This window comes from Garra rufa, chromosome 7 (assembly GCF_049309525.1).
Source record: "Garra rufa chromosome 7, GarRuf1.0, whole genome shotgun sequence".
Lineage (NCBI taxonomy): Eukaryota > Metazoa > Chordata > Actinopteri > Cypriniformes > Cyprinidae > Garra > Garra rufa.
The window spans coordinates 38,491,284-38,514,117 of record NC_133367.1 but is presented as its reverse complement, the minus strand read 5'-3'; the positions used below and the strand labels follow the sequence as shown (position 1 = coordinate 38,514,117).

General features: G+C 37.8%; 1 protein-coding gene across 1 annotated transcript; it reads left to right on the top strand.

Moving 5' to 3' along the window:
* Positions 1-12,661: 12,661 nt before the first annotated feature.
* Positions 12,662-19,660, top strand: LOC141338911 (interferon-induced very large GTPase 1-like). The gene is made up of 4 exons (XM_073844524.1): positions 12,662-12,735; positions 12,869-13,492; positions 14,426-14,475; positions 14,690-19,660. Exons 1-4 carry the CDS (start codon positions 12,687-12,689, stop codon positions 19,472-19,474), a joined length of 5,508 nt encoding a protein of 1,835 aa, XP_073700625.1. The 5' UTR covers positions 12,662-12,686; the 3' UTR covers positions 19,475-19,660.
* Positions 19,661-22,834: the final 3,174 nt, after the last annotated feature.

Genomic DNA, 22,834 nt, shown 5'->3' with positions numbered 1-22,834 from the left:
AAGGTTAAATGAATTGCATTGCTTTGCTTTGTTGCTTTTGCAGCGCGACACAACAATTTTTATGTCCAGTGTAGACATGGTGTCAGACTCCAGTTGGGGAGAGGCCACACATCACCAAGCTAGAGACAAGAACAACCCCCTCATGCAGAGGTATGGAGTGCTATGGATCAGATGATTAGGCAATGCCATATTATTTCCTGTGGTAAATGGGAGTGTCTTTATCTTTATCTTTGAGTTGTTTTTATTTTTAATTAAATAAGTAATTTTTTCAAGTAAAATGTGGAAACTAATAACCATAATGTGCAACAGACAAAACTGTTTTACGCACGTACCTCCAGTGTTGGTAAGGCTACTCTAAAAATGTAAGATGTTAGATGTTGTTAAAGGCACAATATGTAATTTTTCAGCTTTAAAAATAGCAAAATTCACTATATCTATTTTATATATATTTTTTAGTTGTGTACTTACATTATCCCGACAGTTTCCACGAACTTTCAAATCCGGAGAAATTTATAGTTTAATTCGAAGACACGGGCCGTTTCTTTATTTCCGTTTTGTCGCCCATCTATGGCGTCATATAACCTCTGACCCCTCTAGTTTCTCTACAAAGGGGAACAGAAGCAAAGAAGAGAGAAAAAGTAGTAGCTAGTCTTGATCGATACTATTATATTTTATATTTATATCGTTTATATTAGTATTTATACCTCAATCAATAACATAGTTATGGATCATGATTATGCTTTGCCTGCACGTTCTGTGAAGCGCAAACGTACGGGTGAAATAAATGACCAGTATGTCATTATGTCAGTATACTCACACTAGACGTTTTAAACCGTGCCCAAAGCCCGGTTCGTTTGACTTGTGTAAGTGCCCCGTGCCGCACTCGGGCGCGGTTCGTTTAGCTGGCCCTGTCCCGGCTGGAAGAGGTGGGTCAGAGAGCAGTTTGGTTGGGCTCGGGCGCGGTACGCATAGTTTAAGTGCTAACCGCGTCGGAGCACAAAACAAATACAATTCTGTGTCTACAAATGTATCCTATAATTATCAACACAACACTTTTCAAATAATTTAATTCAGTAAAGTATATTTAAGTTTATAATGGGTCTGGTTCTCTCCTTATTGATGAACAGGAAATGATGAACACATACAAGTGAAAATCAATGAACGGCATAGATGAATTATTATTAATTATTAGGTAGAATATTAGAAAAAGTTATTTTCTCCGTTATATCGTACGTAAGTGTGTTTCGGCCGGAGTTTGAGTGCGCGGCCAGCGGGAGTAATCGCGCTCAGGCTCGGTTCAAGGCAATTGTGCCTAGTGTGAGTACATCCTAAGTGTAAAGTTAAGCAGTTCTCTGTTAGAGGACGAGTGCCTCTTCAAACACTATCTACAATAACTTCTTCCAGTGATACTCAATAAGATTGGTAGGCAAAAAAGACAGTATCTCATCCATGAACATGATTTGTGAAAACACATTTCCCATCGTTCTACACTCCGTAATTGCGTCATCAAGCGTCGCGGCGAAAAATTACATATTGTGCCTTTAAGCAATTGTTTTATCATCCAAACCATTTCCTAGAAAGTTCACATACACCTGTGGGACGCTTGGCGCTCTTTTTTCCGTTGTCCTTTTTTTCTATCAAATGTTTTAGTAACCATCATAAATTATATATCATTTGAAAGCTTAGAAGCTCAAGAATCATCATTTGGAAACCATTTTGAAATCGGACATTGCGTTACCATGGAAATGGTACTTTAAAATCGTTTTCCTCCCCCTTAGCGGTGTCATATTACAAAATACATTACGATCTTTTAGAATCACAACTTTTTACAATCTGTATTCCAAACTGTTCATGAATAACAACAATTGAAGTTTGAATAGTGCACTTTTATGCCTATTTTTAAAAATGGGGGTGACAGTTAAGGGGTTAATGGCAAAGGCTAGAATCTGTAGATTTAATGAGAATATAACGCTGATTCTGTAAAAGTGCTGGATTGAGGTGAGTTACTAAAGATCAGTCAAGTCAATAAGAGTCGCACAAATCTGATGTTGGTGCAGGTTATTGGGTGAAGTGTGGAGCTAATGAATTTTGATTTCTGTTTTCGGTAGAGTTTCCAGTCTCTCTCAGCACATTCTGAATCTAGAGATGGTAATTACACTTCCTTTAGTTCTCTCTTCTCTTCTGATGGTCTGAGAGAATCTGTACTTCAGCTGAGAGACAAGCTGGAGGATTTCTGCAAAAGAGGAGCTCCAGAAGATCTCAGACAGAGGTAAAATCCTGGATTCATTTGCTACTTTGCTCTCAGAAATGAATCCATCATCATCGCATATCATGGAGCAGATGATGTTAGAAATGTCTTAAGATGGATGCAGGATAATGAGAATCACACTGTTCATGTCTGTTGATTTCCACAGTCACATTCACCAACTTTTCTCCCTCGACCAGGAATGACTTCTTACAATGTAAGTCAGTAATAAAACAAGCAGAAAAAAATCACTGAGTGTGTTGATGTTCTTCCTGTAAAAGCTGAAAGAAGAGTTTTATAATTGATGATGTAAATGATTATTTGCACAGGATATCTGGTCATCTGTACTGAAACACTGATGATACACTGAACATGAAGAGTTCAGCTGTATGAAAAGATCAAACAGATTCATAATTCCTGATTCTGATGTGTTTTATCAGATTCCCATCAGCTCACTCTGGATCCGAACACAGCACATAATTACTTCTGTCTGTCTGAGAGCAACAGAGTGATTACTGTCACTCGCACAGTTCAGCCATATCCTGATCATCCCGACAGATTTAATTATTGGTCTCAGGTGTTGTGTAGAGAGCGAGTGTGTGGACGCTGTTACTGGGAGCTGGAGTGGAGTCGAGAAAATGGTGTGTGTATATCAGTGTCATATAAGAGCATCATCAGGAAGGGAGGGGAGGTGTAGAACCTGTCGGTTTGGATATAATGATCAGTCCTGGAGTTTGTTCTGCTCTCCCTACAGTTGCTCATTCAGACACAATAACATACGGACTGACCTCCCTGAGTCCATCAGTAGTACAATAGGAGTGTATGTGGATCACAGTGCAGGAACTCTGTCCTTCTACAACGTCTCTGACACAATAAGCCTCATCCATACAGTCCAAACCACATTTACTCAGCCGCTCTATTCTGGGTTTAATGTTCATAAAGGATCATCAGTTAAACTGACAAACTGTGTTGATAAATCAGAATAGATTGATGAGAGATTCTAACCATAATGCTTTGAGCTGGATGATACATCACAGTGAGATGTTATGAAGTCTATTTTTCTTCATGATACTGCAGCTGAATTTCTGTCAGCGAAATATGTCAGAATAAATGTGTGCAATAAATCCTCATATAGACATTAAGATCAGTGTGTGTGTGTGGGTCCTGCTGAATGACTACATGTTTCTGTGTTTTTCTCAACCTCTGTTTTGATTTAGTTTTTATGTAGTGTTGCATCAATCACTGTATTTCTATTATAATTAATTAAAATGTTCATAGTCAATCAATCATTTTCATTACTCACTTTATGGAGCTCTGACCCTTTTTCAGTGTTTTGAGTTCTGGGATGCTTTACTGAATAAACAATTTGTGCTCCTGCAGCAGAAGGTCATAGAAATATCATCTGAAATACAGCATAAATTCCGGACAGATACATTTCCATCAAACCTGGAACAGATGGACAGGAAAGATGAGATTCTGATGGATCATCTCTGTCAATGTTGCTGGGTTCAGTGTCCGTTCTGTGCAGCCACCTGCACCAACACAATAGAAAACCATTCTCGAAATCATAGTGTACCTTTCTATCGAGTCAATTGACTCAATGGTATCTGTTATCAGGATACAAAGCAATCCACTTTTTGTAAACTTCTTACTCAGTTCTCCCAATTTTCACCTTGGCGCAGCAGTTAATTTCACATTCAAAATGCTCTAAAGCATCCAAAAAAACTTAATATGTGGCTCATATGTTTCAATAAACGTTTTTTTTTGTCCTCACATTTTACGCTCCTCCCACTAGAGGTCAGTATACTCTTTGTGAAGGGACACATGCACAGGTTGGTGATCATTTGATAAGGGCTTCCAGTACAGTATGTGTAATGATGGGGTTTATGACTTTAGATTCAACATTCATCTGCAGTAGTGAACAGTTAGTAGTACGCAAATACATTTGGTACACATAAGCTATATGTGCATTAGCATGAGCTTGTTAGATGACAAGAACTTTATTAAATAAATGTTAACTAAAGTCTAATTGAATAATCAAAAACATATATTTACACACAAACTGACCACCAAATGCAACTTTCAGACCACATTTTTTAGCTCATCACAGAATGGAGGGCACAGCATTGTGGGATATCAAAGGCAGCAAAGGATACATCTATGCTGCCTTCAAAAATCAATCAGATGAAGGCATCTCAGGAGACAGGAAGTGAAGCTGACATTGCATTCGGACATGCCTTGATGCCCTCCTTGGAGTGCATCTCCCGAATTCAGCATTTTTTCAGCTTTCGGGTGCAACCCTTGATTTCTTTAATTTATTAATGATTGATGTTTTCCTAAAATGAAGTTGAGGAAAAGTCTGATATTATGCATTTTAATGAACGTTTCATTAAAAAGTACAAAAACAGCAGCAGACACATTAGCCTACAGTAGTGTCATGTAGTTAAAGGGATAGTTCACCCAAAAACGAAAATTTGATGTTTATCTGCTTACCCCCAGGGCATCCAAGATGTAGGTGACTTTGTTTCCTCAGCAGAACACAAACAAAGATTTTTAAGGAAAACTGGTGCAGTCTGCCAGCCAAATAATGCAAGTGGATGGGCACCAGGCCTTTAAAAGTAAACAAAAACATGCACAGACAAATCCAAATTACATCCTGCGGCTCGTGACCATACATTGATGTCTTAAGACACGAAACGATTGTTTTTTGCGAAAAACTGAACAGTATTTATATCATTTTTTACCTTTGATACACAGGTACATCCATCTGTCATGAGCACGAGTTTAGCATCCGGTTCGTTACATGTGTACGCGCTCTGGCGTAGTATACGCAAACGCTGGAAGGGGAAATCGGTGAAAAGTCCCGGATGAGTTTGCACAAGCAAACATAATCTTTTAGCTTTACAGTTTTTCTCAATTGCTAAAACACTATAACCAGTCTTTTGAACTAAAATTTCAAAACTATAACGCCATTTTTGAAAAAGCACACCCATTTCCCTAAACAATAAACACTATTCCCTGCTTTGACACATGAGTTATATTTGGTGAACTGTTACTTCAAAACTCTACACACAAATCCCTACATTTCTCAGTGCTTACACCATGTGGTCAGTTAGAAAGCACAAACAATCAATATTGTTCACTCAAGTCTGCAAAGTTTGAGCTCAATTAGCACACAATTACCCAACTGGAAACACTAGGAGTCAAAATTTAGCACACACCAATCAGAACCTTCGATGGAGATAAAAGGATAAAAGTTTTTCTCAGTCACTTTGGTACATTTCTCAGATCAGAAATGAAATATACATTTGTCTGCAGTTTCCTACATTATCAGTTGCTATTGTCATGTTGCTCAAAATGTATTATATACTGTAGTTCTCTGTGCAATAGTCTTACCCCTCAAAACATCAAGTCATTAGCTCATCGTATAAATCATTACCTAAATGCAAAATTTTTTATCTAGTTGTCCTAAACTGTCAATCATATATTCTACACATTTCTATTAGACTTTTTGTAAATTTGCCATTAATTATTCAAGTGAATCTTGACTTTCACTAATGAAGATAATATAGATCAACCAATGATAAAGCAGTTCTCTGAAATAGATCAAAGGTACATCTCATGAACCTTCCATTGGAAAGCAAATAGACAGAGGACAACACAGGAGTTACAAATTCTGACAGTGGACTTTCTTATTTTTATTTTCACCTTTGTGCCCATATTTCTTTTTTTTTCTGTTTCACAATGACGTTGTGTGCTTTTATTTTTATTTTTTATTTTTTTGTCAGATCAGTAGTACAAGTGTAACTGTGAATCCTATCCAGTGTTTTTCAATCAATATCCCACATACAGTAATGTGTAATTTTGAAGAGGAAGAGTAGGAGGTGACAGAGGAAGAGGAGGAGGAGAAGGAGGACGATGACGACAACAATATGGAAGAGACAGAGGAAGAGCAAGGGCAAGAAGACAAGCAGTCTCATATATTTTAGTTGATGAGTGCCAGGGTTGGATCAGGCATGCAAGAGGATTTGACCCCTGCTGCCTGGCCAGGGCTAATTTAGCCTGTGATGCTGAAGAGGTTCTTTGGCCTGTCCCAGACCAAAGACAGGATGCTGGGCAGAATAATTATTTTGTTGTTTTTTGCTGTTTTGTACTGTACAGTACATTAAATTATGTTTCTTAAAGCAAAGTTCGGGAGGAGCACGTCAGATACTTAGCCTAATTAACACAGCTGGTACTCACTCAAGCCAATCTACATCATGCATAAATACAGCCGACTCACCTCTACCCATTTGACGGATTATCAGCATCCCTCCACCACCCCATCTCCTCACTCCGAGTTCCTTCTACACATATACATAGGGGGGGGGTACTCTAGGTTCGGGCCATTCCCGAGCTCGGAGCCCTTCCCCGGACAGCACGCCAAACATGCTTACATACTCCAGCTAATTATATGTAAGTGGGAACTCGTGAAATTAAGGAATAAAACACTTGCAAAGGAATAGATTTGTTGTGTTCATCATGTGAAAAGTTTTTTATTTGTATTGTTTTTGTAGTATTGTTTTGAATTTATCTCATCAGTGTGTAAAACTGTGTTGTAGTGTGTTTGTTTTTGAGGATTTGTGTGTCATGTCTGAAAGCAAAGTTTGGTTTTTCAGCAAGATTGAATTGTTTTGAGTGGAGAGCTTCATTTTGACCTCAATATAGGAAGTTTGGGGAAATGAGTTAGGAGTTGTGGATTTGTGTTTAGAGTTTCGCAAATAAGAGGCATAATTTCAAGAAATGTGTTTAAGCAATTGAGAAAAACTGTAAATCGGTTTGAACAATCAGGATAAGCGTAAGTAATTACCATTTTGATATACCCACAATCTCTGCACACTGTGTAAACAATGAGTGTTGTATACATGCGACAGATCGCTTCCGGCATTTGCGTATTCTACGCCAGAGCGCGTTCACATGTCACGAGCCGGATGCTAAACTCGTGCTCATGACAGATGGACATGGCTGTGTATCAAAGGTAAACTGATCGTTTCGTGTCTTAGGACATCAATGTATCGTCACGAGCCGCAGGGTGTAATTTGGATTTGTCTGTGCATGTTTTTGTTTACTTTAAAAGGTCGGGTGCCCATCCACTTCCATTATTTGGCTGACAGACTGCACCGGTTTTTGTTAAAAATTTTCGTTTGTGTTCTGCTGAGGAAACAAATTCACCTACATCTTGGATGCCTGGGGGTAAGCAGATAAATATCAAATTTTAATTTTTGGGTGAACTATCCCTTTAACATACAACTGCACCAACATAGCTTTTAAAAGCCAATGACACCTTCAAGTGTGCCATGCTATTTAAATAAAAACAGTGCTGATACATCCTTTTCATTTTCCTTCTTATACAATGGTGATATAAGTAATCAACATTTCATATATGTAATTCATAATTTTCTTCCTTTACCTGAAGACCTTCTTGCTGTGAACCAAATATATATTTTAAATGCTGTGATGTTCATGCATTGGCCTAAAGATCATCTTATTTATTCCGTGCATTATAATGAAGGTTGCACCGCATTACTACAGATTTGAACTATACGCCGTTCTACACCGACTACGATGTTTTATCATGTATGCCTATGAAAGACGATCGAGCCAGCCAATCAGATTAGTTATGGGGCGGAGTGACATGTGCAAGCTCTGCCCAGGTACAGCACTGCCCTGTTTTGCAGGCTGTAGCCTGCAGCCAGTCGAACTTGGATGTTTCAGACTCTCTGAACGCGGAGGATACGGTAAGACAATAAAATATACTTCTTATTCTTTGTTTTCACTAAATGACCTGCACTATGATAGCTTAGAATTGTCGTTTTTAAAGTGTAAATCATAAATGTAAATGTCCTGTTAGGTGAATTACCGCACTGTTAAGTCAGTCTGAGGTAAATTTACCAATGAGCAACTTTCTTAAGATAATCAAAATTCCAACATGGTGAACTTTTTAGTTAAAGAAAGCTAAAGCTGAACTTTACAATTAAATCATAACTATAACAACAGAACGATGCTCACGATCAGTTTTCTTTTAAACAAGTTATTATTTATGTATTATAATAACATTACAAATGTAAGACAAAAAAAAGCGACAATGATTTGTTTCAAAATCATTTAGATATTAATAATTAGCTAATGAGACTGTCTGTACTATCAGAAAAAAAGAACATTTTTACTTTCTTGCGCAGTGTTTAAATAAGGACCATCCGGGTACTTGTATGCACTATAGTTAGATGATGGACAGATGATAGAGACATAAAATGACATGAAAACTATATTTATCGGTTTGTAATTATTTAGTTTATTCATAAGTTAAAATCAGAACCACTGATTCAGTACAAAATGGTTGTCCTTCAGAGAGTCCTTTATCACATGACAGACTATTGATATTAATAGCAAAATGGGACTGTATACCTGTAGGATGTATGAATAAAGATTACAAATAATATAATATAATATATATATATATATATATATATATATATATATATATATATATATTGTCAATCAATGCCCACTAAAGGGACAGAATATGAGGTAAAAAGCTATTATTGTGATTATGCACAGGCATGGTGTAACAATGGTCTAATTTTGGTGGAAAAAGTTCTGAAGATTGACTGTATTGACTGTTGGTTGTTTTAAGAAATAGGTTACATGGTTGGTCAGGTGTTTTTGGAAAAGATGTCATGTGATTTACTGGAGATTACACAATAGGTGTATTCACCATAAAGTGGCGCTGTGCAGACCGATCAGTGTATGACATCAAAGTACGGCGAGAGCAAATGGAGTATTTTGCTCTCGCGGTACCTTGATGTCATACACTGATCGGTATGTGCAGTGTCACTTCAAGCCGAACACACCTTATGTTTCTGTAAACCACAAATCCTGTTAGACTGGATCTACACCTCAGAGTCATACACAGGTCCTGTTTGGAAACCCTGCAGTACTTAACAAAACAACTGACCCGTTATCGACAGAAGCACTAATTGAATTCAGTACCTGACCCGACTTGCTTAACATAAAGATCGCAACTCAAACTACACCCACATTAAATTTTCTTTCATCAAGTAGACAAAAAATCAATCGTGCATGCACAGTGTGGCTATTATCTTTCACAAGACACAATCACAGACAAAGAGGTAACTTAAGTTTAATAATAATTTTTAAATCAGGGCTTACAGGGCTTGCCAATTAAAGTGTCCCTAATCTGTTGGATCCACAGTCCACTTGTGCTTATTGATTCCTGACCCGCATATGTACTGCAAATGACAATGTAAATATTATTCCACCCATTACATTACCTGCGGGCACCCGTCCATGTGCAGGATCGCTTTAAGTGTTATGATTTCATACTCAAACATCATTCATACGGTAAACACAAGGAAATTAAAAAGTGAAATGTCTAGAAAAAGTAGTCTCTGAAGTGTACGTTCTAGGGTTGTTCCGATTCCGATACTAGTATCGGAAATGCCGCCGATACCACAAAAAAATGTAGCATCGGAATCGGCGAGTACTTGAACCCACGTACCGATCCGATACCATTTTCTTGAGATATAAGTTATTCCCGCTAGCAAATCAGAAGCCAGTTCTTCTTCGCGGCTCAGAATGCAAACAGTGTTGCCACAAGCAACCACTGTTTAGAGCAGCGAAGAAGAAATACAAATGTGCTAGCAGTTTGTCCGCTATAACGGTGGCATGTCTCATATGTAGGGCTTTATGATTTCTGCGATGCGGAAAACACGGACAGAATCGCGGAATCCAGTCAAAATGGAATTTACAGTTTAACGCGGAACGTCATGGAATTTGTCAAAGTTTGATGCATTAATCAAAGGTAGTTCATTACACTTAAATCAAATCGTGATATGGACTAATATTAAGCCAAAAACCGACTGTTTAAATATGAATTAATGCGTGGTTCTGTGTTAATGAATTGTACAAGCGCGTGGTTTGTTTACTCCTGTACTGAAGCGCGCGGGACACTTGCGGTAATATTACAGTTTTTCTCAATTGCTAAAACACTATAACCAGTCTTTCGAACTAAAATTTCAAAACTATAACGCCATTTTTGAAAAAGCACACCCATTTCCCTAAACAATAAACACTATTCCCTGCTTTGACACATGAGTTATATTTGGTGAACTGTTACTTCAAAACTCTACACACAAATCCCTACATTTCTCAGTGCTTACACCATGAGGTCATTTAGAAAGCACAAGCATTCAATATTGTTCACTCAAGTCTGCGAAGTTTGAGCTCAATTAGCACACAATTACCCAACTGGAAACACTAGGAGTCAAAATTTAGCACACACCAATCAGAACCTTCGATGGAGATAAAAGGATAAAAGTTTTTCTCAGTCACTTTGGTGCATTTCTCAGATCAGAAATGAAATATACATTTGTCTGCAGTTTCCTACATTATCAGTTGCTATTGTCATGTTGCTCAAAATGTATTATATACTGTAGTTCTCTGTGCAATAGTCTTACCCCTCAAAACATCAAGTCATTAGCTCATCGTATAAGTCATTACCTAAATGCAAAATTTTTGATCTAGTTGTCCTAAACTGTCAATCATATATTCTACACATTTCTATTAGACTTTTTGTAAATTTGCCATGAATTATTCAAGTGAATCTTGACTTTCACTAATGAAGATAATATAGATCAACCAATGATAAAGCAGTTCTCTGAAATAGATCAAAGGTACATCTCATGAACCTTCCATTGGAAAGCATATAGACAGAGGACAACACAGGAGTTACAAATTCCGACAGTGGACTTTCTTCTTTTTATTTTCACCTTTGTGCCCATATTTCTTTTTTTTTCTGTTTCACAATGACGTTGTGTGCTTTTATTTTATTTTTTTTTATTTTTTGTCAGACCACTAGTACAAGTGTAACTGTGAATCCTATCCAGTCTTTTTCAATCAATATCCCACATACAGTAATGTGTAATTTTGAAGAGGAAGAGTAGGAGGTGAAAGAGGAAGAGGAGGAGGAGAAGGAGGACGATGACGACAACAACATGGAAGAGACAGAGGAAGAGCAAAGGCAAGAAGACAAGCAGTCTCATATATTTTAGTTGATGATTTGACCCCTGCTGCCTGGCCAGGGCTAATTTAGCCTGTGATGCTGAAGAGGTTCTTAGGCCTGTCCCAGACCAAAGACAGGATGCTGGGCAGAATAATTATTTTGTTGTTTTTTGCTGTTTTGTACTGTACTCTACAGTACATTAAATTAAGGAATAAAACACTTGCAAAGGAATAGATTTGTTGTGTTCATCATGTGAAAAGTTTTTTATTTGTATTGTTTTTGTAGTATTGTTTTGAATTTATCTCATCAGTGTGGAAAACTGTGTTGTAGTGTGTTTGTTTTTGAGGATTTGTGTGTCATGTCTGAAAGCAAAGTTTGGTTTTTCAGCAAGATTGAATTGTTTTGAGTGGAGAGCTTCATTTTGACCTCAATATAGGAAGTTTGGGGAAATGAGTTAGGAGTTGTGGATTTGTGTTTAGAGTTTCGCAAATAAGAGGCATAATTTCAAGAAATGTGTTTAAGCAATTGAGAAAAACTGTAAAGGGCTCCAGACTGTGACCAATTTTTCTGCCAGTGTTACTAATTTTCGTGAGCGGTCACACTGGCGCGACCACCGCGTTGTTCAACTCATAAGCTCTGCCATTTCTGTCTCAGATGAGAAACATAAAATGGCACGCGAAACGAAAGTGAAACTAACACGACACGTTTGAGCTGCTCAGCGCTGACCGTTTATCAGCTTGGACTGCAATGCAAACAAACTTGCACAAACCCCGAACAGCTTTATTCGGGAGCCAACGTTGATTTTGCAACACTGTTACTGCTGCGAGATGCAGTGAGGAGCATTTGAAAATGCCGCACAATGAATAAGGTTGCTGCGAGATCTAGTGAGAATCTTTCAAATTCTGGCCAAAATTCTCTGTTATAAACAGGGCTGATGTACGTCGGAAAACCAGATTAGTAATACTAACTATATGAAAAAATATTACTGTCAAATGTATGTCATATAATAAAAATACTCTAGTTCACTGTATATGTCATATAATAAAAGTTCAATGTATGTCATATAATAAAAATACTCTAGTTCACTGTATATATCACTGTATATTTGTTTTATTAAGGAATAAGTCTGAAGCACACAATTAAATTAAATTATTAGTATTATCTACAGCTGTATATACAATTACACACCCAGGTATCGGATTAGTACTCGGTATCGGCCGATACCCCGAGCCCAGGTATCAGAATCGGTATCGGGAAGGAAAAAAGGGTATCGGAACATCTCTAGTACGTTCTACACACTCAAATACTTTATTTTTTTTTTAAATATTAATTTAAAGTATCTTTTTCAGGAAAATGAACAGCCTATTTAAGAAAGGAGAGATGAGTGGATCCGCTCAACTGTCGGACTCTATTGAGCTCAGCAGTATGGGTAAGAAAATAAACATATCAGCTTTTTAACATTTTATCACATTTTTGCACTTTTTAGGTTATTGCTCAATGAGACTTGTTGTCCCAGAGTGTATTGATAAATCTGAGAACGTTTTTTTCTTGGTTTATTCTAGGTCACCGTCTGACCATTGTGTTATTTGGAAACGCAGCTGCGGTCCGTTTTCAACAAGACAATATTCTTCTTGGAGAAATACAACCAAATATCGAAAATGTAGCAACATCCATGACTGTTCCTTTGCAGATGAAGATATCAGGATGCTGTGTCTCAGTCATCAATCTGATTGGCTTACATGAGACTGCTCTTGATCTGCACCCCCCCACTGATCAACTAGTGAATGAAAATGAAATAATCGCCTTTGTCTTTGTTGTGCGACTGGGCCAGTTAACAGATGCTGATAAGATGGGTCTTGAGTGGCTTCAGAAAGTATTTGGTGACAGAGTTCTTCAATTTGTGATGATTCTCTTCACCTATGAGAGCCAGGAAGAGTCTGATTCAATAATAGATGATCTGAAGAAAAACTCTGCTCTGGACCTGCTGCTGAAGAAATGTGGTGAAAGATATCACACCTGCAGCAAGAACATGAACAGCCAGCCTGAGATGAAAGACCTGATGAACAGAATTGAGCAGCTGTTTATTGAGAATAAACAGCAGCGCTACACTAGTCAAATGTACAACACTGCGTTAAGAGAGAGACCTGACCTGCAAAGTGAAGACCTGCAAAATAGGACAAGTCCAAGTGGTAAGAACACAAATTTGGTGTCCTGATGTCTCTAAAGGGTTTACACTTTCATTAAAGGGATGGTTCGGAGTAGAATTGATTTCATTGCTATGCACTCCGAAGCCCATGTAAATACCCCATCCGAAGTTTTTTTTACCTTAGTCAAACATTTATGGAGATATTAGAGTTTTTCGAATTGCTTGTTACAGGAGTGAATGGTACATGTGATGTATCTCGTAAATTGCACCATTAAACGTGCAAGTAATCTTACCAAACTTGTATGTACTCACAAACGCTGCATCAGAACATTTGTAAGTCCACCATGAGTGTTTTAAAAACACGTTTTAGCCGATCCCTACTAGTCTCAAAAACTACAAATGGCGACACGTCGACGTCGCTTCCCTGGTTTGAAAAAAGCATGTAAAAGTCCTCCTACTACATCTGTGTGCATGTCAACTTTTAGGAGGACTTTTACGTGCTTTTTCAAACCTGGGAAGTGACGCCGACGTGTCGCCATTTGGAACCATCCCTTTAATAACTCAAAAATTATACCATTATTAGGGCTGCACAATTATAACAAAAATCATAATTGCTAATTATTCCCTTGAAATTGTATTTGCAAAAATGTATTGAGTTAAAAACGCTCTTCCTGAAAATCTTTATTGCTTTTCTATAGCATAAGCATCAAATGTTAATAATACCTTTGTTTGGTTTCTTATTTTAAGAAAAAAGAAAACATATACATGGTATTATAATGTTCAACTAAAACTAAAATTAAAACAATGGAAAAGAACCATTAAGATAACACAAAGAAAAAAACACACATCGTAAGAATAAAGAATAATGAAATGTAATCATGTTTAAAAAGGCAGTGGGGTCCAAAACAACATTCATGTTTAATGTATTGCGAATTTTCTTTTCTGTCACAACAAGATCAATCAACAAGAACAGAAGAGAGCATGGAATACACCACAACAACAGAGACAACAGAGAGACTTGAGGTATGTGATGAGTTAAGAGCAAAAATAGAAGAGAAACAGGACATTAGAAATCCCTTCGTTATACAACCTATATTACCTTGTGTGATTTTAAATACTTCTACTATACATCTACTTAAGGCAACTTATTATTGGAATAAATTGTAAAAAAAAAAAAAAAAAAAAGTGATTTGCTGATTCACAGCAAATTGTCTTTAATTGTTGTTTTGCTTCTCAGGCAGAAGTAGATACAAATTCAGAAGATGGTCCAAAACTGAATCTAAGGAAAGAAAGTGGAATCAGTGAAGAAGTAGAGCATCTATTTCAAAGACTCTGTCTTGATAACCGACATCAGTGTAAGCTTAAAGCTGCAGATGTTCTTCAACTAACTGCATATTCTTTCCAGTCTCATGAGTCTTGTGCTGAGAAAGACCTTATTCAGACTTTCCTACAGAAACTACTGATGATGAACTACAGAGCAAGATACATCAAAATTGAAGAGACCAAAAAGCAGCATGACAAAAAACAAAGAGACAATGACTTATTTGAAGATGAGGGTGATGCTGATGTTTTCGCAGACATGCTATTGTTTACAGAAGAAACAAACAGGAGAGATGCTATTCACCCGATGGATGTTCAGATGGCTGTGTTTCATTGTGCTGATAGTTTCTTAAAGCAGCTGATGGTGACTAAACTGTCTCAGTGTCAGTACGCTCTGCCTCTGCTTGTTCCTGATCCATTCACACAAGAGATTGAGTTTCCTCTCTGGACATTCAGACAAATCAGCAAGAGCTGGAAGATGAAAGATGGCAAAAATGAAATAATCAGTCAAATCCAGCCAGTCTGGAAGGCAGAAACACCTATGGTGGCTTTCTTCAGGTTTGGCTCAGTGTCCTCATCTAAATCTCAGCTGATAAACAGTCTGATCAATGAGAAACACGACACATTCTTCCACAGGAACTGCCTAGGCAGCAGCAAAACCAGACTACTGATGGATGGAGTGGTGGAGATCGCCTGGTACTGCCCCTCTGGGAAAGACACAGATAAATTCACTCAGTGTGTTGCATTCTGTAACCTTCATGGTGCTGCAGGAGACCATAAGACACAGCTGCAGATCCTCACTGAAATGGCCTCAGTCAAAGTTGTTATTCTACCACGACTTGACAGAAATGACAGTACAGCACAGATCCAAAACCTGTACAAGGACAGAAAACCATTAATTTTTCTTTTTACTGAGGATGAATCTAGTGTAGTTAAGATGAGGCCATGGAAATACAAAATTGGAATAAAAGACAGAAGTCAGTCGGATGTATCTGAAGACCTCAAACAAGCTATAAACAAATGTCTCTCCTTCTTATCATCAGAATCATCATCTCTTTTCAAACTTGAAGATGTGTCAAAATGCTTAGGTATTAGAGTAGATGAGGATCATGATGTTGACTGCAGAAGAGGAAAAGAAGCAGCCCAGCAGATGAGGGATTTACTAGAGGAAAAAGAAATAACAGAAATCAAAGAATCATTTCTGCCTTGTCAGGGGAAACTCTGGCGTCAGTGGTGTGAAAAGAACAAAGAACTACATCGATCTCAGGGAAATGAAACAGATATGGTAAAAAAACAGGAACAAGACATGAAGAAAACCCGTGAAGACCAGCATGTGTTGGATATTTGTGAGTTCATGAAGTTGTTTATTACAGAAATTAATTCACAATCTCCAAATGAGAAGATGTTTTTTCTTAAATGGCTCGCAATCCTGTTGGATGAATACACCTCAGCTGACCTTTCTGTTCTACATTACAAGTATTATGAAAAGTGGTCAGAAGTCTTAAAACTGAAAGAGACAAATAGCATAACTGAGCAAAAGACGGCAACAAATTTGACAGATGAACAAACAGAACATGATAGGATTTCAAAAGAACTTCAAGCTGCAACCTTTGGCTTGGAGCACATCCTGAGGGAGATCGGTCAGATTTATGAATCGTGTCAATCAGTAGATGAGAACAAGGAAGGCCTGCCGTGTGATTTTTCTTGTCTTCCGAGTCTTGCAGCAGAGATGATGATCTCTGGATTTCCACTGGAGCTGATGGATGGAGATGCTGCTCATGTTCCTGTGGTCTGGGTTACTGCTGTTCTAGATCAACTCATTCAGAAACTGGGAGACCAGAGAGTCTTTGTGCTGTCAGTTTTAGGGATTCAGAGCTCTGGGAAATCCACTATGCTGAACACCATGTTTGGACTCCAGTTTGCGGTCAGTGCTGGCAGATGCACCAGAGGAGCTTTCATGCAGCTGGTCAAAGTGTCGGAGGAGATGAAAGAACAGCTAAAGTTTGACTTTATTCTGGTTGTTGATACTGAGGGACTTCATACTCTAGAATTGGATGGAAGGTTAACAAGACATCAGGACAATGAATTGGCCACATTTGTTGTTGGTCTTGGTAATCTGACATTAATCAACATTCTTGGAGAAAACCCATCAGAGCTGCAGGAAATTCTTCAGATTGTTGTTCAGGCCTTCATGAGGATGAAGAAGGTAAATCTGTATCCCAGCTGCGTGTTTGTGCATCAGAACATTTCAGACATCACAGCCGGAGAGAAAAACATGGAGGGAAGGAGCCGGCTGCAGGAGACACTGAATGAAATGACAAAAATTGCTGCTAAAGATGAAGTATATGTTGCAGAATGTTTCAGCGATGTCATTACTTTTGATATTCGGAAAGATGTAAAATATTTTACACCGCTTTGGGAGGGAAGTCCACCAATGGCACCACCAAACCCATCATACTGTGAAAATATCCAAGAGCTGAAGACAACATTTTTTAGCCATGCCTCAAAATCACATGGTTTAGAGTTGACACACCTAAAAGTTCGCATTAATGATCTCTGGGAGGCTTTACTGAACGAACGATTTGTGTTCAGCTTTAGAAATTCTCTGGAAATTGCAACATACCGGAAACTGGAGACAGAATACAGCAAGTGGTCCTGGAGTCTCCGCAGAACTATGCTGGATATAGAGAACAATCTTTACAACAACATAGAGAATAAAACAATTGATAGGGTTTCAGAAAGTCATCTCCAAGAGAAACTAAAAGCGAAGAGTGGAGAAGTAGAAAAATCAATGTCAGAACTCTTTGAGAAGGACAAAGATAAAGATATACTAAAACAGTGGAAAGCGTCATTTAACATCAAAATTAAAGAGCTTAAAGAAAACATTGTGGGAGAAACAATGAGGAAATTAAATGAGATTCTTAAGCAGCAACATATAAAGAAAGCAATTGATGATCAGAGGACATGTCATGAAAATACTCTATTGGTAAAAAGCAAAGAACTTGCAATGAAGCTTAAAGACAAAGCCATTAATGAAACAAACCTGAAAAAGGAGTTTGATTCCTTTTGGACAGATTGTGTTAAGAAGATCAGTGCAGAAACTCCTCCTTTCAAAGACACTGATGTATTGAAAGACATGCAAAAACTCCTTAGTGACATTTATAAAGGTGGCCCTGTAGAAGCCTGGACATACACCAAAGATGTTTTCTCTGTGCTGAGTTATTCAGATTATGTACAGTTCAAGAAATCCAGTGAAATTACAGCAGATGCTAAAAATGAAATATCAGATGCAAATCTTGATTCTAAATTATATCAAGAGGTGGAAGCCCAAATTAGAGCCTTAGTGAATGACATTGGTCATCAGGCAGAAAAAAAAATCATGTCATATAACATTGCAAAGATGGGCTACAATAAAACCTACATTCAAGACCTTGCAGATTATATCAAAGCAAGAATAGTAGATTATGAGCAAGGTCCCAGGAACTATGTGTTCACGAATGAATTTTACATGGATTTGGTCATTTCCATCTGTAAGAGAGAAAACAAAATAATTACTGACCAGCACAGAATGTTCAGGGCAGCTAATGATCCTGTTTTATACTTTGAAAAGAAGAGCAAAGAGTACTATAGTATTTTCCAGAAATACTGTCATGGTGCAAAATCAGATGTCATTTTTGGGGAGATCATCTGTCAGAAACTGAAAGAGCCCATTCAGAACAGTGTCTACAAAAATACTGCCAGAGATTTGGCTAATGAAATTCGAACAAACTGTGAATCACTAAATGGAAACAGATCTAAACTGGAGAAACACATACTCAAAACTCTGGCACAACAGGAGGATTTTGAGAAATACATGATCTACTTAAACAATCCAAAAGACCACTTCAGGAGTTTCATCAGAGATGAAGTCAGCCTGTACATCACTGATAAGTTTAAAGTCAGCGTTCGGCCCAAGATGAAGGAGAAAACGGAACTCCTCCACCAGAAGGTCATGGACGCAGTTCATAAAGCAACTACAAAGGTCAACACAACCAGTGGAGATGTTCAGAAATGGCTGAATGATTTCACACAGCAGCTCTCAGATGTGCTGATATTCTCTGTTAAGGACCTTAGTGGAGTAAATCATGACAGTGTCAATGATTTCAGCCTCCTAGAAGATGTGATACGTGTGGAACTTAGTTCTGTATCATCAGAAATACAAGAAAAATTCAGCACAGAGACATTTCCAGGAAATCTAGAACAGACAGACAAACCAGATGAGATTTTAATTGATCATCTTTGTCAGTGCTGTTGGGTTCAGTGTCCGTTCTGTGGAGCCACCTGCACCAACACAATAGAAAACCATTCTGGAGATCATAGTGTTCCTTTCCATCGTGTGAATGGATTCACTGGGTGCTGTTATCGAGAAACAGAGAATCTTAGTGCACATTTCTGCACATCTTTAGTGAGAACTGCTGACATGTTCTATACAGGTCAGTGGTTTCTATGCAGAGAATACAGAAAAGCAGGAAATATTTATGCAGAATGGAGCATCACTCCTGATGTCTCTGAGCTGCCATACTGGAAGTGGTTTGTGTGCAGATTTCAGGAAGATCTTAATAAATACTTTGGGAAAACATTCCACATGTGGGATGAGATTTCTAAAGAATGGAAGCAATACTCAAAAGAGGAAGCTATTGAGAGCTTGGATAAATACATTTAATGACACAGGTGTACATCAATCACTTGTAGATCTCTGATTCACTGACCACAGTTTGAAATTAGTTACTGTTTTATGTGTGTGTAATCAAGTTTTTACCATTTTTACTGTTTATATGTACCCATGTTGCACTTAATGAATAATGCTGAATTATTGTAGATTCTGTAATCTTTATTAAATAGGACTTGTCCCAAAGAGACATCACTGTGTGGACATTTGCTATTTGCACAAAACCTCTTTTTTACTACCTCTGCCCTAGCATATATGAAAAACAATATATTTCTAATCACATAAACTACAAAGTATGTTTGTGTATTTTGTCACATCATAAATGTTTAACTGATATTTTTGTTTTACTCTAAATAGTTTACAGTACACTTAGGAGTGTCTTGATTAAGGGCAGAGTAGTGATAGAAAAACTATGAAATATGATAAATAATAACTGTTTAATTATTTTAAAACACTTCCTTCAGTGAACCATTTGAACTGATTTTCCAAATCAGACTGAATGAATTAGCACAAATCAGATCCCTTTCCCTCCACTTCACAGCTTCTTACATCTATTATGAACAATTTTTAAATGTGTGTCCAGTAATGTACGGTATGCTGAAAAGGGGGTTCATTACACTTTACATTCAACATTTAGTAGTAGTTATCAACAGTTATGAGTAAACAATTGTACCTCTGCATATTTGGTACAAATAATATATATGTACTTTAACATGAAAATGGCAAAAGGCGAGAAGACACCTATTACTGCAAGTTTCACAAGGTCTAATTGAATTGAAATCTGGGGAATTGGAGGTCAAGGCAACACCTTAACCCTTTAGAACCTAAAGCGGAAAAAAAAATATATAGACTCTTATCGGGCGATAAAAAAAATATCGCCGTTAATCTATTCTCAAAGTTGGGTTGGGAGCTGGGTCTAAACTACGTAAGCTATGATGACTTTTACCTTGATATTTTAGCGCGGATGACGTGTACCTAGTCGAATTGCACTGTAGGAGGCGAGAACGAGTCTTCAACTTCTGTGAAATTACCACATCAAATGAGACGTGCAAACATGGATGCAGTTATGAAGCCGCTTCAGGGCAGGTGCGTGCGTTGCTTACTGGGGCACGTGCCCCAGTGAAAATCTGCTGTGCCCCAGTAAAATCTCAAATTTGAGTTATAATTTACTTTGATAATCCCGAAATAAAGACATTAAACTATATGCAACAACTGAATTGACGCTTCTAAAAGCAACGCAGTTTAATCGAAGACTATGCACACAGATAGGCTATCCATGCCCGTGCGTGTCTGTGTATTTAACGGCACATCGTGCAGCCTTTTGCGCAGAAGTACTTGGTTACACAAGTTTGTATAGGTAATTATGTTGTAAATGCAATTGTCAAGCATTTTGTGATGCATTTTGGAAACAGGAGATGAGCGCCTGGTATAATGCGCCACCTGGCTTGAGAAACCCGTTCTCGAAGACTTATTTTAGTCATTATTTGGATAGCACACATATTCTGAAAATGCCTTCAGCAGAATTCAAATTAGCCATTTTAATCTAGATTAAAAAAAAATAATCTATGCCCACCCCTAATATATATATATATATATATATATATATATATATATTTAATTGACAACACATAAAGGAAAGAATCTAAAAAAAATCAAACTTGAAAATTAAACTACATATACAAGTCAAGTTTTTTTTTCCATTTTTTTGTGCATACATGCACACATACAAATTTACACAAACAAATACACACACATACACTGATATACATTTTCAGAATGTGCATGATACTGAAGTACATGATACTGTTTGAAACAACAGAGAAAATGTATGTTTTCAGGTGCTTATTGTGCAAATACAAATTTTAGAACACACATTCAGGTGATTCCTGAATAAGCTAGCCATTCACAATTTAGTGCAGTCTGCAAATACCAGCTAGCAACTCGTCAAAATCTAACCACTAGTTAGCTTCCTCAATCAAACTCATCTACTTAAGATTTTCAAATCATCCTGAAGACATTGAATAGCATGCACAGTTTGATTAGTTTAGACCTAAACTCTGCAGGAAAGTGGATCTCATGAGCCAGATTTGAGGATCCCTGGCCTATATGAAACAACAGGTTCTGAAAAGGTCTCTTTTATTTTGAGCCATTCCAGTTCAACTGAGTGGCTAAAGAATGACTAAAGAATGGACAGTCAATATTGTTTGTTTTCACCTAGTTGCATTACAGATACCTACACAAAACCTCCATGGACCCAAACAATACAAAAGTTGCTCATGTCCGAATGGGCTGGCCCACACTGGGCCATCATGGAATTAATGTGAACAGTCTGCTAGTGTGGCCTTCAGTAGCTGCTTTTCCACTGTCGGGCCAGTGCGAGCCAGTGCTAAGAGCGTGCCGGGCGGGGCCAATGGCCTCGAGTCGCAAGCACTAAGGCCAAAAGTAAGCTGCGTTTCCACTATCGAGCCAGTAGCCTCGCTGTGCAAAACTAAAGCCCGCCCTTTACACACCTCATTGGATCAAACATCACGAAACCCCTCCCCTTTCAGCGGGGAGATTGAAAGTAAGTCAGGTAGGCATACATAGTGTGATCATCGAATGAACAAAATGGAGAGAGCCGAAGCGGGTGTTTGTTTGCTCCTGTCGGTGTTTTCTTGGTGGAAGATGAGGCAGCGAAACCCAGTTGCGAAGATGGAAGCTTATGTTAGCTGCAAGGCGAAAAAAGAACAATACAGTGACGTGGAAACCGGATACAGCGAATGCAGAAACGCCTTGTAATGTTGGCGATGTCTGTTCTGATGCAATAAATGCTCTGCAACATTTGTTAATGCAGCAGCAATATTTGTAATATATTACAATAATAAATCACGTGAAAAGAAGCTTTGTTTTTAAGACCTACACACAAATCTTTAGTCTAACTTTGTATCACATAAAACACAATGTTGCATACTATCGACACACTACTGCAAAAAATAACGACACAGTTGTACTTCTAGTATAATCTTTTATGCCTTTATTTAGGTACAGATACAGTGTATGTTAACATGTTATCAAGGTGTGTTGGTGAGTTTTTGGGGGGTTTCTTTGGACTATGTCCCCCTACTTATACATCAGATCTCATTTTTATAGGATTTTACTTGCATTTATCCAAATTTAAAAAAGAGTATACTCATCAGACATGCGTTTAAATAATGTTTTCATCACATAGTCTGTAACAACAGTTAATGGTGCAACTATTAATAGGACCTGATTTACACAGGACACAAAAGGTGCCCCATCAGATAACCATTTAAGTAATGTGCCCATCAAAACGGCATAGATTTCCATATCAATATCTGCCTAATGTAAGTGTCT